The 15,597-nt window shown below is 33.0% G+C and overlaps 1 protein-coding gene across 1 annotated transcript; it reads left to right on the top strand.

Moving 5' to 3' along the window:
• Positions 1-786: 786 nt before the first annotated feature.
• Positions 787-14,161, top strand: LOC124369869 (C-type lectin 37Db-like). The gene is made up of 5 exons (XM_046828002.1): positions 787-940; positions 3,430-3,618; positions 5,576-5,637; positions 7,375-7,483; positions 13,814-14,161. The coding sequence occupies exons 1-5, from the start codon at positions 859-861 to the stop codon at positions 14,041-14,043; spliced, it is 672 nt and encodes a 223-aa protein (XP_046683958.1). The 5' UTR covers positions 787-858; the 3' UTR covers positions 14,044-14,161.
• The last annotated feature ends 1,436 nt before the right edge of the window (positions 14,162-15,597 follow it).

Genomic DNA, 15,597 nt, shown 5'->3' with positions numbered 1-15,597 from the left:
TAGTAATCGTCTCTCTTGCGGCTCCCTTCTACTACACTGTCTAGAATGATAAATGTGAATTATTTAGTACTAAATACCCTGGAAAACAAAGGTGAATGGATGAAACACCTACTATGGTTCGACTACCTTTGACATACAGCAGATTTATCAATCTTGACCTTGTCATCTCCCTACAACAATTCATTATATACCCAGGCCTGTAATTCTGCAATAACAAGGAATGTTCAGATGATTTCTAGAAAGGAAACGATTTTCTAGAGAATCTTAGCTTTATTGATAAGCAGAATAAGTATATTGTATTTATAAATGTAATAACTCAAAGAGGTACGCAAAGTTACATACTCATTCTTAATTTTATTAATTAATGACGTTACAGTTTTAACTTCTAGTGTTGAAACTGCCATCATGAAAGATGACACCAAACTATTAATGATAATATGGAAGTATTTTTAGAAACAGTTAATTGGTTTTAAGGAACCCATTATGTAAACTCCTCTGAGCTGATAAACGAATATAATGATTTAAATAATTTTGATTAATACTTTTTTTTTTATGATTGGAGGTTTGTGAAGAAAACTGGATTTTCCGGGCATTTGCCACTATTCAGTGAAACAAAACACTGTTCTGAGAAATAAATTAACAAGAAAACATTACGTATCAAACAGATTAGATATATCAAAATAAATTAACGTGAAATCACAGTATTGTTTTGAGGAGTCCTACTAGTAAAAACGTCAATAGATTAAAGTGCTATATCCCTTCTTCAATTTTCTGTGAATCACGTATTTTATGGTATAAATGATAACCTCAAGATAATCTCTTCATACACTCGGCCTCAGTCTCAGAGATTGCGCGAAAATGACACCATCTCAAACCTATGTGTACTTGGTACTCTTTTGTGTAGTGGGAAATATCCTAGGAAATGATAAATGGGAAATGTGTAAGTATACTGTAGTTGCAACTCTTTTTAAAATCGCTAAATATTGATACAGTTAATTGTTGAATTTTTACCTTTTATAATGTTGAAGACGTTGTTAAATTTAACTTTGGTTTGCGTTTTAAATTGGGATGGTTTCGTGCGAACCAAAGAAAATCTAATATAATATTTATATATTTGCTAACCAATTTGTTTTACATTTATTTAACAATGATTCTATTGATTCTTAAGTTGTTTATTTTGTGTAGATACTACACTGATAAATGTAACGTAATAACATAATAAATATAACAAAATCCTCTAATAAATGTAAGGCAGCATGGAACCTGATCAAAACAGAATGTAATTGTAAGAAAGAAATGAAAAAGTTTTAATTGATTCCAATGTTTTTAACAACTATTATATGAACATCGTGAGTAAATTAAATATAACCACCGATACGGATGTATTGTATAGACCATATTTCTGAGTCCCTATAGTAAGTAAAATATTTCAATCATGTGTAAAGGCACAGTAAAACACATTTATTATTGCATATAATCTTGTTTTTGCTAATAATCTTGTTTTGTGCCTGAACAATTTGGATTTGTACCCAGTTAAAATACAATTAAAGCAGTAGAAAATATGAAAAAATAAATACTGATAAACTTTCAAAATAAATTATTGGCCTCTGAATTATTAGTTGATTTAAAAAAGCTTTTAACTCCATTCGTAATTCGCTTCTGTTAAAAGAATTGTGTATCTACGGTATCAGGCACAGGGAGCTAAGGTTACTGTAGTCACGCTTGACTATTAGAGAAATGGTTGTCCAGGGAAATGACAGATCTAGTTTAAAAAATATTGAAAGTGTTCCACAAGGATCTGTCCTTGGCCCCCTATTTTTTCTAATCGCTGTCAATGGTTTGGCTTCTAATGTTCCTTGCACAAGAATACTGTATGCAGATAATACTACGCTTCTCAACAGTAATCAGCATTTGAATTCATTAATAAGAGAGGAGAACCAAGGGTTTGAACGGGCCTTAGAATGGTCATGCTACTAATTTCTTTGAAGTAAATTGCCATAAAACAGAAAAAAATAATATTTTCATTGAACCATACGATTTACAAAGGTATTAACCCAGTTAATTTATTAGGTATGCATCTTGTCAGTAGGTTACGTTGGGATTGCTATGTGAAGCAACTATGGAAAAAGTTGTCTGGAGTTGTTTTTCTTCTTAGGAAATTAAGAAGCTGTATTATTGCAGATAAGTTTTTAACCGCATATAATGACTTTTTTCATTCCCACGTAAGATATGGAATAAATAACTCTATGTGGCAACTGTTGCAGTGCACAAATTGCTGCAACATGACAAACAAGTTTTAAGAGCAATCAAAAACGTTTCTGATAGAGAGTCATGTTTACTAATTTTCAAAGAATTAAAAATAATGACTCTTCCAAATCTGTATATTTATTGCTTCTTGATCGGTGTTAAGGTATCTTTAACTACCCTTCGTATATGACAAAACTAATGATTGTACTAGGACAAACCATCTTCTTGACTTAGCAACAGTTAGATTAGAAACAAACCAGAGGTAGACGTATATGTGTATGATGAAGATTAAATGATTCAATAAACTGCCTTAGAATGCATGGGACGTACCCTTGAATTAATTCAAAAACGTCATAGATAGGTGGTTGAAGAATAATATATTTTACTCAATTGAAACATTTTTGGCCTGGGATATTAGAACATTGAGTTTTTAATGTGTGAATCTTAATTACGTGTTTAACTCATTTTAATAACTATTATATTTGTTTTTGATGTTATTGCAAACTTTATTTTAGTATTAGTATTTTAATCTGAAATAAAATTATTGTCTTTTATACATGTGATATCTGTAGAACAAAGTTTATAATACATTTTAAATTAATCCATTCAAAATAATTATAATCCAATAACTTTGTCAATTACACTGTTTACGTTTAAAGGCAATAGAACTTCTTAATTTTTGAAATACTTAATTTTTATAAAACATAAAAAAAAACTTCAGAAAAGTTGTAGCAGGCTGTTGGTTATATTATTTTAGGATTCATTAATGTAATAATATGTTAAGTGTTTTACATAAGTATTTTTCGTTTTAAATATTTGGCAGATTAACATTTTACAAGTATGATTTGTGGTATATTAATTGCCTTTTTATTTTTTCAGAATTATTCTTTTAAAAATAATCATAATTTCTATGAAATTTAAATTTTCAAACAACCTTGAAAGCCACAATAACGATCTAAAACTGTTGAAAACTGTGATTGAGGCAAATGTAAACTTAGACGTCTTGCTAAATAAAATAACAAAAACAAGCTATGTTTTTTCTATCTTGGTTGAATAAAAGAAAATGCTATGTATTACCATTATATCATGAAACAAAACTCAGTATTCTAAGCGATTACGTATTTTTGAACCATAAGGTATGACATTATCTGATAACAATCGGGTACGTTGCCCTGATTACAGCCCAGATACAGTGCATGGCACACAGGGACTGCCTTGAGAGTCAGCAATGTGTGGACATGAAGTGTGCATACCCCTGTCCTGGGGCCTGTGCCCACAACTCCATCTGTCAGGTGTCAAACCACATGCCCTTCTGCGCATGTCCTCCTGGGTTCGTAGGGAACCCGTTCACTGGGTGTACCCGGCAGATGCGTAAGTAATCACCAACCATATTATAATATTAGTAAATAGGAATTTCGGCTGAAGTGTGTGTGTGTGTGTGTGTGTGTGTGTGTAAAACTTCCTGCTCCCCAACCACAGTCACTGTTTATTAATACTACAGATGAGCTCCCGACATTACTAGTGTTGGATGTAGGTAATATTGGATAATTAACACAATTTGGTGAAGCAAAAATTGCAATTTCATTTGCATACCTTATTTAATAAAATGGGACTGACTAAGACTTTCTGAAAAACAAACTCGACGAAGAACAATCTTTTTTAATCATATTAAAAAAGTTTCAAAAAAGTAAGCATATGCTTGTTTTTAGTATACAGACTGTCTCGTTTTGCTAGTGAGAAAATCCTTTTCATTACCTCTTATGGATGTTTTTATCCTTATCTTAACTATGGACTGCCTATATGGGGAACTGAGAATACAAAATCTCAATACATCTTCCGCCAGGACAAAAAGAGCTATAAGGATCAATTTCAAATTAAGTCGTGCGCAGTCCTATAAGAAGGGTTTTCGCCAAAACAATATTCTGACTTTCTCGTCTATTAAAGTTTTTAAATGTCTTTCCTTTTACAAAAAGTGTCGACAGAATTTCATTGTGACCAAAAATTTTAATCATAATTACCATTTAAGGATTAGAATTGACCTTATCTTACCTCGCCACCGAACCAAATTATAAAAAAATCAGTGCTTTTATACCTGCATTCGTCTTTTTAACTCTGTGCCTCTTTACTTGAAAGAGGAAACTCTGTATTGAATTATTACTTTTATATACCACATCGTATATTCACGTATTTTGACGATTGTCCATGCATTTTATGTTTTTGACAATAAATGAATTGAGTTGAGTAAAGGCTATTAGCATCTTCTGAAAAACAAACACCACTAAAAATAATGTCCTTACTGCACTGCAAACAGGGGTTCTTTGGAAACCCACTCACTGCGTACAAACTACAACGTAAGCTCTTCTAATGTCAATACCAGTTACGTGTTTTAGAATTTAAAATGTTACGTTTACTGTGTGAGTTTAATTAATGTAATATCAAACAATACAAAAATATATAGTCAAATTTTTCCAGTTTTCTAATTTACATTACAGAAACGTTATGTGCAGATGTTAAATATATGGCAGATATAGCTTTTGTTAATATGACAGACGAATCTGACACAGAATCTGATAGAAGGGTACACATGACCACTCAGCGTATATTGAGTGCTAGTGAAGGTGTTAACCCACAAAATGTCGTTATTGTAAAGTAATTTAATCGACTTAAAAAAAGGCGAAATTCCATAAAACACTTGATTTTATATAAGTTCATTTTTACTAATAAGATCTTGTATATAACTAAGATAAAACTAAATTATAAATTCAAAATAATGTTTTTTATGCACATTTCAAAGAAATCGGGTATTTATACACATTTTATCAATATATAATTTTACAATAGTTCAATCAAATTGAAATATGTCAGTTCTTGTTTACATCTGCCTCGTTTTTGTTTTAAATTTTACAAGGGAAATATTAAATCCTAGGTTGTGATGATAGCACGTGTGTAGATGCATAAAAATATTTAGTTTATAAATAAGAAATGCGTTTTGAAACTATATTACTATTTAATAAAATGTAGTTAAGATATTTCTTAAGTCAACTGAACACAAGGACATCTCCTTAAGCTTATCCGTAAAAAATTTAGATCAATAAAGAAAAAAGCATCCACAGTCTTGGATGGTATAAAAATTAAATATTGTATTTATTACTCTTCCATGATCTTCGCTTATTTAATGTTTACTAATTTTTGAAGCGAGAAATATATATATATATATATATATATAGAAGAAAATGTATTGAAATAATGAAGGCTGAAGAATTATGATCATTAGTCTTGTATATAATTCTTAAAAAACAATTTAAACTATAAATAAAACCTTTTTCAGACGTTTCTCGTTGGCCACCATACCCAGGAGCAAAGAAGCGCTATGAAGTGGTATCCGACCAGGTAAAAACTGTAAAAATAAAATAAACTCAGGCTAAAAAGCGTATTGGCCTTTCCTTTTTAAACATGTTAATATTGTACTTAAAATAAGTATAAAGAATTAATACCTTTGTTATTTGTTAAGATTTATTTATTTTCTTAGAAAGTGATATTTATATCGCTCTAGCGATCAATGAAAACAGTGGAAATTCCTAAAGCTTCACCTGAAAAAGAACCATGGATATTCCGATGTTGGTTATATGTTTAGGATGTTGAGATAACCTTCCAACATCTAATTCCATCCCCTAACTACGCAAAAATAACCTTAGCACCTCAGTAAATCACATCCAAGGAGTTAGAATAAAATTCGGATATACAGAAATAACGATCTATCACACTCTAGTTGGAAACCATCCGATAATCCTTCTACAGAGTAACAGGTTTACATTATCTCTTTCTACTGTAGCATAGCATGTAGCAAATCGAACAATTTCAAAATAATAATAACAAATTATACGTCCTCATTTATTTATATGTAAGCCTTAAATTAAATCAACTTTAGTGATGAAAAATGGATTCTTTCGTTTTTGGAAAGATGGTGTGTATAAGAGCTCCTTAAATACATTGCGTTAGTTACATAATTTGCTATAAATTAAAAAGTTACCTGTTTAATAGATGTATAAACATTTTTAGAATATAATTTCTGAATATGTGCTCATCCAAAATAGTAATTTTAATAATTTTTTTAAGTTTGTCTTTGATGATGGCGATGTTATGTAGATTTCCGACCAATTGCCTCCACTCAGTGAAAGAATATTTCAGTAATAATACGTTTCGTGAGCTAAAACCTGATCTATACTTCAGGTGGTTATCAAATCTATCACGCGACTAAAATCCAGGTTAAAATAAACAATTCTTACTATAAGAAACCCACTCCCCCATCTAGTGATTTACCGCCATCTTCTTTCTATGTTGACAGTCACAAATCTTGACTAGTAAAAGAAATCCATACATATACTAACAAGGCACTGGTAGGTAAACACAAACAATAGATAGTAACAGAAAGCTAACAAAAAGAAATTTAAAAATGATACTCAATATAAAGAATCAGTAACATAATCTCTGTCAATACTTTTAAAACAAACTGTAACCACATTGTTTGGATAAATATGGATATAAACTAGGCTCTATATCCATAGAGTTTTTTGCAAGTAATACATTGGCAATTTATTTATTTATTAACGGCAAGCAGCCAACTCATACATAAATATACCAACAACATAAGGCTCAAGACTCAGACAATGCTTACTTGATCTACTATTAAATTAACATAGAGTTAAAAAAGAACTACTAACCACATTGCTTGGATAAACATGGATATAAACTAGGCTCTATATCCATAGAGTCTTTTGCCAGTAATACATTGGCAATAAAATAGATTAAAATATATTGACCACTGTTCAGTTGTTAGATGTTAGTAATTGTAGATGTACTGTGATCCTTATCATTTAGCAGTTTATAATCAAAGAGATAGTGATTTTGACACACGTTTGCTGTGGTTCCTGACTTATATGTGTCATAACGCTTATAGTATAATTAGATTTGATCATTTTACCTTAGATTGTAGTTTTGTGTTTACAGTCTACATAATTAATAATTAAGTTCAGTTTCTTCGGAAAGTTCACACTCAGTTTTATCTTACAGTTACTATTCAGTTATTAGTACTAGTGTACAATTAATTTTTAACATATTTTACAACAGTTAAACTGGTATGGCGCTGTGATTGATTGTAAGAATCGTGGCGGACGTCTTGCCACCATCTTGAGTGACGAGGAGAACGAGATGGCCAAGCAGAAGACCAGAGAGTTGGGTAAGATTATATTCTTTTCATCTTATTAGGAAACATTTTTATTACATGTAGATATCTAAAACACATGGTTGAGCGATTCGTTGAAAAAAAAAACTGTTATTCCTTCTTTAATAAATACTTAGTAAATAAATTTAATGATACGTAATTGTGAAGGAAACAGGATTTTTCCGGACATTTGCCATCGTTCAGTGAAACAAGAAATAAGTAACATTACGTTTCGAGATCTGCAATCTGATCTCTTCTTCAGGTATATAACTAACCTAACACATTACTACAAACTAGGTTAAAATAAACAAATCATACCTAAGCGTTGTAGCACGCCTGTCAGGAATCACAACCGCCATGTTATGTGTCAACTTCACTAAATCTTAAACATGCACTTAATAAAAGCTATACACAACACTAATCATTAAAACTGAAAAACAGAGTACAGGTCACTATACGTATTTATTCGTCTATTAACCACCTACGACTGACCAGAGTCCAATAGCAAATGGTAATCGTCACGGCAGAAAGAAACAAGATGGCAGAAATAAAAAAGAAGGGTGATAGGAATCGGCCTTATTCATTATTACTATTATTGGTTCATTCTAGATGAACTTCTTAAAACCATATTATGATTCCAGATTGGTTTATTACAAATATCTGATCAGTTTGATATCTTTCAAAAGGAAAATTATAGAGGCAACCTACATTAAGACTAGAAGAAAGGATGGCGGACATCTTGATTCTTCATAAGATGGTTAACGGTGCTCTAGACTGCCCTCGTCTTCTCTCTCTTCTCGAGTTTCGAATTCCGACATCCACTCGTTCCGGGGACATCTTTTTCAAGAGGGCACTTCCTTCTCTTTACAGCTACCACAGCTGTATTCCCAGACTTATGAGAGAAGGTAATGAGGTTTCAGGTGGTGTGGAATTTTTTGGATCCTCTTATCAGTCATTTCGATCGTGCTTGGGGAAGCTACTATGACGGGCAACTAGTTCTTAATTTGTTGTTGTTTAGCTGTTTACTGTTATTATTATTGTGTTCATATTATATACGTGTTATTATTGTTGTCCAGATTCCTATATATATATATATATATATATATATATATATATATATATATATATATATATATATTGACCCTAAAGTAACCCACCATTATTATTTTTATTATATAATTTTTGTTGTTTAGCTGTTTCTGTTGTTATTATTATTGTGTCAGATTTATACATGTTATTACTGTTGTTCAGATTATATAAATATCATCTCACTATAGACCATAATGTAACTCGCCATTATTATTATATAACTTTTGTTGTTAGCTGTTTCCGTTGTTATTATTATTGTTTTCAGATTCTATACGTGTATTATTGTTATATAATTTTTGTTATTTAGCTGCTACTTTTATTATTATCTCGCCCAGACTCTTTACGTATTATTATATTATTATTGTTGTTAACTTGCAATAATTATTGTTGTTCAGATTCCATGGATATCATTACACTCATCATAAACCTTATTTAAATCACCATAATCCTTTATGTTATTATTGTTATTTTTCTCTGATTGTGTTTTGATTTTGTTGTTTTGATTAATATTAAGTAAAATGCTTGGTTATGGATAGCTGCCAACTTTGTTATAAGTTATGTTGTACAAAATGGTTTACCGTTGAAATAAATAAATAAATAAATAAATTAAATTAGCAGACCAACCAATCAGTCAACCATCAGTCGAGGTTAGGCCGCTTTGGTTGCCAATTCTAAAAAATTAACTAAAAAGAAAACCAAAAGTATCAAACGGATCGGATATTTCAATAAACCAATGCGGAATCATAATATGGTTTTAAGAAGTTCATCTAGAATGAACCAATAATAGTAATAATGAATAAGGCCGATTCCTATCACCCTTCTTTTTTATTTCCGCCATCTTTTTTTTTCTGCCTTGACGATTACCATTTGCTATTGGCCTCTGGTTAGTCGTAGGTGGTTGGTAGACGAATACAAACGTATAGTGTTGTTGTTGTTGAATAACTGTACTCTGTTGTTCAGTTTTAATGATTAGTGTTGTGTATAGTTTTTATTAAGTGCATGTTTTAGAGTTAGTGAAGTTGACACACAACATGGCGGTTGTGATTCCTGACATAGGCGTGCTACAACGCTTTGGTATGATTTTTTTATTTTAACCTAGTTTGTAGTTATGCATTAGGTTAGTTATATACCTGAAGAAGAGATCAGATTGCAGATCTCGAAACTTAGTGTTACTGATTTTTTGTTTCACTGAACGATGGCAAATGTCCGGAAAAATCCTGTTTCCTTCACAATCCTTCCATCGTCAAAAATAAACTTCAAACAAAGAATACGTAATTGAGTTCACATAAAAGTAAACTGGAGGCCTCGTCAAAGATTTGCGATCAATGCTTTATTATTCGGAAAAATATATTTTGTGCCAAAAATGTGTTATATGATAATCAGATTAAGATGATTAATTGTAGAGAATCAAGAAACTTTATTGCCAAGACATGAGGATGCATAGCAACGTCAGCAATTATTATCACAGCTGTGAGACTATGGCTAAGCTAAGACTAGGTCACAATTAAAAAACTTATCAACATCATATAAACGTTCTCTTATAAGCATGTCCTTGAGTTTTTTCTTAAAGTTTTTTAGTGGCTCCTCCCTCATAGATAACGGTAGAGCATTATAGAACTTTATTCCTTGCTGTACAAAGGCTGACTTGGTTAGGTTATATTTACATCGTGTTAAAGTTAAGTCTCTATTATGCCTGGCGAAATGACTATGTACATCACTATTTACACTTAAACCAGGTACAATTTCCTTAATGCAAGACAAAGCTTGTTATATGTACAAAGAAGGTAAGGTGAGAACTCCCAGCTCAATGAAAAGATTTTTACAATAAGTTCTGCAAGGGACTCCAAAGATAATTCTAACTGCCTTCTTTTGCATAATAAACATTTTCTTAGCATAACCACAGTTTGCCCAGAGAACTGCACCATAGGCTATGTGACTCTGTATATGAGCATGATATATTAAAAGGAGGACATTACGGCTCACATTACCACTAAGGGATCTGAGCAGAAACAAACCTTTAGCCATACTAGAAGCAATTTTGTCTATGTGGCACTGCCACTTAAGATTACTTTGTACAATAATGGGTAAAAACTTTAAGGTATTTACATGAGAATTACTAATATAAATATATAGGTCTTGTGTTTTGTCAGAGTTAAGTTTGAGCTTATTTACATTATACCAGTCATCAATTAGAAATGAATTATTTACAATTGAGGCCTTAGTTAAAGCCAAGTTCTCCTCTTGGATGCAAAGACCAAGATCGTCAGCAAATAAAAAACATTTAGAATGCAAATCATTTAAGTTAACCGGCAAGTTAACACTGCGGGACCGACGCTTGAGGGTGAAACTGCCGGGCTCTATATCCAGAGAATTTCCCCAAACCTCGGGTGTACCACAAGGCTCCTTGCTCGGCCCTTACTTATTCACTGCATTCATCAATGACCTTACGTCCATCCTACTAGTAGAGGCCCTTCTCTTCGCAGATGATGTCAAGATCTTCACAGTAATCTCTCACCCAGATGATTTTGCAAGGTTGCAGACTAGCCTTAATAGTGTCCTTGATTGGTGCAATACAAACAACATGAACATGAACTCTTCCAAGTGCTCTGTGATGACCTTTGGCCGGTTGCGCGACCCACGCTATTTCCAGTACACCTTGGATGGCCGAGCTCTGGATAGGGTGTTCACGGTGAGGGACTTGGGTGTTACCTTCTCTGCTGATTTCTCCTTTAACGCTCACGTGGATGACCTGTGCAGACGGGCACACAGGATGTTGGGGTTCATCTCAAGGTCGACTCGTGGCATAACGAGCCCTGTTGTTTTAAAAACGCTTTATTCTTTCTTTGTGCGGTAACTACTAGAATATGCTAGCCCCGTTTGGACACCCTACCACTTGACTCTCATATGGAAACTCGAGGCTGTCCAGAGGAGGTTCTTAAGGCTGGTGGGAACGAGGCGGGGACATCAATTCAGGGAGGTTCCTCTCGCGGATCTGCAGAACGAGCTACTCCTACCAGATCTCCTAGCCAGACGAAAGGCTGCAGATGTCCTGTTCCTTGCCAAATTGCTGAATGGTCTGCTTGATTGTCCTTCTCTCCTCGCACAAGTGGATATCCGCATTCCTTCAGCTACTCGGTCGCGTGATCCGTTCGGCAGGCGTCACTCTCGGCGTGATTATGACTTCCATGGTCCCCTCGCCCGAATGATGAGGCTGGGAAATAACTTCTGCCACCTTGTCGATCTTTTTCACGACAGTGCTTCGACCATCCGGGGAAGAGTGCTGGCATCCCTCCGCGGTCCTGAGTAGAAACACAATTTCTAATCTTTACATGTTATATAGTAATTTATTTCATTGTTATGCTTGTTACCCCTCATATTGAGTGTTGTGTTACTGAATAGTTTACTGCTTTGTTGTTATGTATTATGCTATTTGTTGTTACTGTTACTTGTATTATTAATTGTTATATTTAATAATTTATGTAGTTGTTTTTGTTAGATTGTTATCACTGTCAACTTTATTGTTATTTAACTCATTGTTTCTTTCTTTCAGTTGATATTTAAATATACTACCCGCTTGTACTTTAGCTTGTTTGCCGTTGGAATGTAATAAAAAAAAAGTCAATAATATATAAAGTGAACAAAGTAGGTCCCAGGATGGATCCCTGGGGCACACCAAACTTAACAGATTTACTTATAAAGAGGGTATAAGTACTACTTCTAGATTGCTTAACAATACTCCAAGCAGTTTTTGTTTTATTTTTAAAGCTTTCAATAAAATTATTGTTATATTTTAACTTATCTTTATGTAACTCAGACCTGTATTTTTTTGCATTTATATACATAGATTTTACACACTCAGATGCACTATTTAGCATTACATAATATAAGTTATCTAGTCTTTCTTCATTTTCATTAAATTATTATTATACCACTTATTACAATTATTAGACTTAATAGGTTTATTTACAATAGTTTTCAGTGGCATTGCAGAGTTTAAATATCCATTGAATCCTCTTTATCCACAGGCTGAGATAAAATGTATGTAAAGCTCATATCATTGACATATTCTCAAGTATCTGATGTCATACCGATGGTTTACTAATCCACAATACCCAGGGGGATTCACTTCTGGCTTTTATAAGAACCACTACTACCGGGGTATTTCTGAGGTATAAACCTTCCAGGTGAACCTAAACAGGGTTCAGTAGAAACAGATGCGTTGTTTATGTTTGGGACACCTTATGGATATGCAGGATAAAATGGTATAAATGCATCTAGATGATTGTTGGAGTGGGTGCTGCTCCCTTGATGATAAGGGCTGTTACTAACCTAAACATAAAGGAGTAGTAACATGAAGGCTGTTACTAACATACCCGCTTTGAGTGGAATACACTGGAACAGTGGTACCCTTCCCTCCTTTCATCCTTAGTAACATGGCTGATATAGAGCCCTCTAATCCTTCCTCATGGAATCTCGACAGGAAGCGGACCCTCTTCCCAATATTTTCCACCCTGGAAGCAAGCGTAAAGGTCCCTGTATTGTATTGTGAACAAAACAATACAAACACTGGTAGATTATATGTTTGTAAAAAAAGCGACAGTTAGTCAACAGATAATTTTGCCAATACTAAGTTAGATGATAGCGCATCTCACTCATTGAGGTTTGGCCGAGAGTTAGAGTGTATTTTTAGATTGGTTTTACGGTTTAATAATTGTGTCAATGAGAAAATTGCATAATAAATAAATCAAATGTAAACAATCTGATTAAAATCATATGAGATTTAAAAATGAGAAATATTAAAACATGTATCCTAACTGCCTCAATACCATTTAAGAGTAACTTGGCTATTAAACCAACTTAATAAAATAACGTGAATGTATCATATGGCAGGATATCTCGAGAAAATATTTAGACATTAAATTTGGCTAGAAATTTCATTTCTAAATAAAGAAGAATTAATTCTGTAATGGTACTGCCCAACCATGGAATATGGCTGAGTGTCATTAAAGTACGTTCCTCAGTAAGTTGACCCAATTTCTCTTTTACCTGCTGGGGGAATGTAAACTTTTCTTTTCTGTATCATTATCTCTCTGTCCATCTATCTAAATGTTTTGATATTACAATGAGGCAGTTTCAAATTTTTCATGGACCTTAGCGAAGACATTCCTTACACATGAGAAGAGAAAAGTTGAATTTTGAAAGTGAACTAACAAGTTTTTGTTTGAATAAAAGGTCTAACTGTAGTGTCAATTCCAGATTCAATAGATTATTTTTGGGTGTCGGGGATAAACATCGACAAGAACACCACGTGGATGTGGGCAACCACGGGGAGACCCTTCACGTTCACGGACTGGATTGACAACCAGCCAGATAACTGGAAGGGGAACGAACACTGTCTGATGCTTAATACCAAAGGTCTGGGCCACATCTGGAACGACTACGACTGCTTGTCAATCATCAACTACATTTGTGAATATTATGATTGAGTGTTTCTGTAGGCTTTTAAGCACTATAGTGATTTATACAATTAATCTTTCGTTTTTAGTTCAACAATAAAAAAATAGAAATTTCACCCTTTAAATAATAAAATAGTAATCAAACAAATGTGTAAGTACCACTTTATTGTGATGTTTATTCATGATTATCCAATTGGAAGCACCCTATAATACGCTTAATTATTAATTTTTGACCTACTTCGTAAAAGAGAAGATTGAGCAATCGACTAAGCCACTGATAGACACTGAACTTGCTATTTTAACCACAAAAAACTCTTCATGGCCAAGGCATTCAATAGCTGTTGGTGGCTGTGTCGGGTGACATCTAATAGCGTCTATATCCTGGTGGTCAGCTTGTTACATTTCATCAGTAACAAAATTAGGTAGGTTTCCACCAACCATCGCATAATCGTACACGACTAAACATGATGATAAACGTATTTAAGGGGAAATTATACTCTTACTTAAACGTACCAAAAGAAATATAATTATTTCATTAGTTGATCGTCTGTGAAGTCTATCACCGAACCCCTCACGGAATGTCTAATTTCCTGTATGTCTTTTTCTCCGCTCGATATATCGAGAGTATATTAACTAATGTATAATATGTAATACGCATAATATTTTGAAATGTTCCATGTAGCATCAAGTTAGAAATAAGGAGCATTCAGTTTGATGAAGGTTCATGTCACTCAATGAGATTTGGCTGAGCGGTAGAGAATATTTGTATATTGCTCTTATAAATAACCATAATTTCAGCTAGCAAACAGGAGATAGAGTGTAAATAAACTGAGTGTATTCGTATGCCATTTTAAAATGTAAAATAGTAACATAGGTAATTGTAGACTTAACTTTTTACATGAAAACACAGCAAAGCCAGTCGAGTGTCGTACTCCTATTTTCTATATAGAGTGTCCTGTAACTCTTTGGACAAAGGTACATCATATAATTGCTCAGGTAAAGACAAATATATTCCACCACATGAGCATGGGTCTCCGATGCCTAGTTTCCCATCTTAAGGTAAGTGGTAGAGAGGACTTTATAGTCCTAACTTTGCCTCTAATAAACACATTTTCCATTTAACTTCATCTGTCTGTCTGTATGAGATTTGTATGAAAAAAATAATACCTTAAGAAATAATTAGTTCAATTATAACCACATTTTTAAAAATGTTGGCCATAAAAACTTTAAAACTTTAAACATTTTAAGTTATAGAACTACAAGAATAACAGTTTTTAGAGGATTTTATCACAAGATCGTCACTAGTGAAGCTGGATCTCATAAAATAATAATAATAAATGATTTATGGTGTACAAAATAGAAGCAATGTTACAGCAAACGTAAAAGTTTGGGAAATATTTTCTCAAAATATAAATACCTGTTGGTAACTTTGAAAAAAACATTGTCTACATGACAATCCCCCGTCAAACCTTGATCTAGGGTATTTCCAGGAATTTCTTTGAGTATTCCAGTGATTTGAGTTTCATCCAACATGTATTTTGGACTATAATCTGAATCTGCATATCGAAAACTAAATTGAATAAA

Source organism: Homalodisca vitripennis, chromosome X (assembly GCF_021130785.1).
Source record: "Homalodisca vitripennis isolate AUS2020 chromosome X, UT_GWSS_2.1, whole genome shotgun sequence".
Lineage (NCBI taxonomy): Eukaryota > Metazoa > Arthropoda > Insecta > Hemiptera > Cicadellidae > Homalodisca > Homalodisca vitripennis.
The sequence above is the reverse complement of the archived record's forward strand: the minus strand, read 5'-3'. Positions and strand labels throughout refer to the sequence as shown.

Bases quoted from the DNA above. Each gene is read 5' to 3' on its own strand.
- LOC124369869 (XM_046828002.1), top strand. From the start codon at position 859: ATGACACCATCTCAAACCTATGTGTACTTGGTACTCTTTTGTGTAGTG. The intron at 3,619-5,575 runs GTAAGTAATCAC...AACCTTTTTCAG, and splicing joins TGGGTGTACCCGGCAGATGC to ACGTTTCTCGTTGGCCACCA. The intron at 5,638-7,374 runs GTAAAAACTGTA...ATTTTACAACAG, and splicing joins ATGAAGTGGTATCCGACCAG to TTAAACTGGTATGGCGCTGT.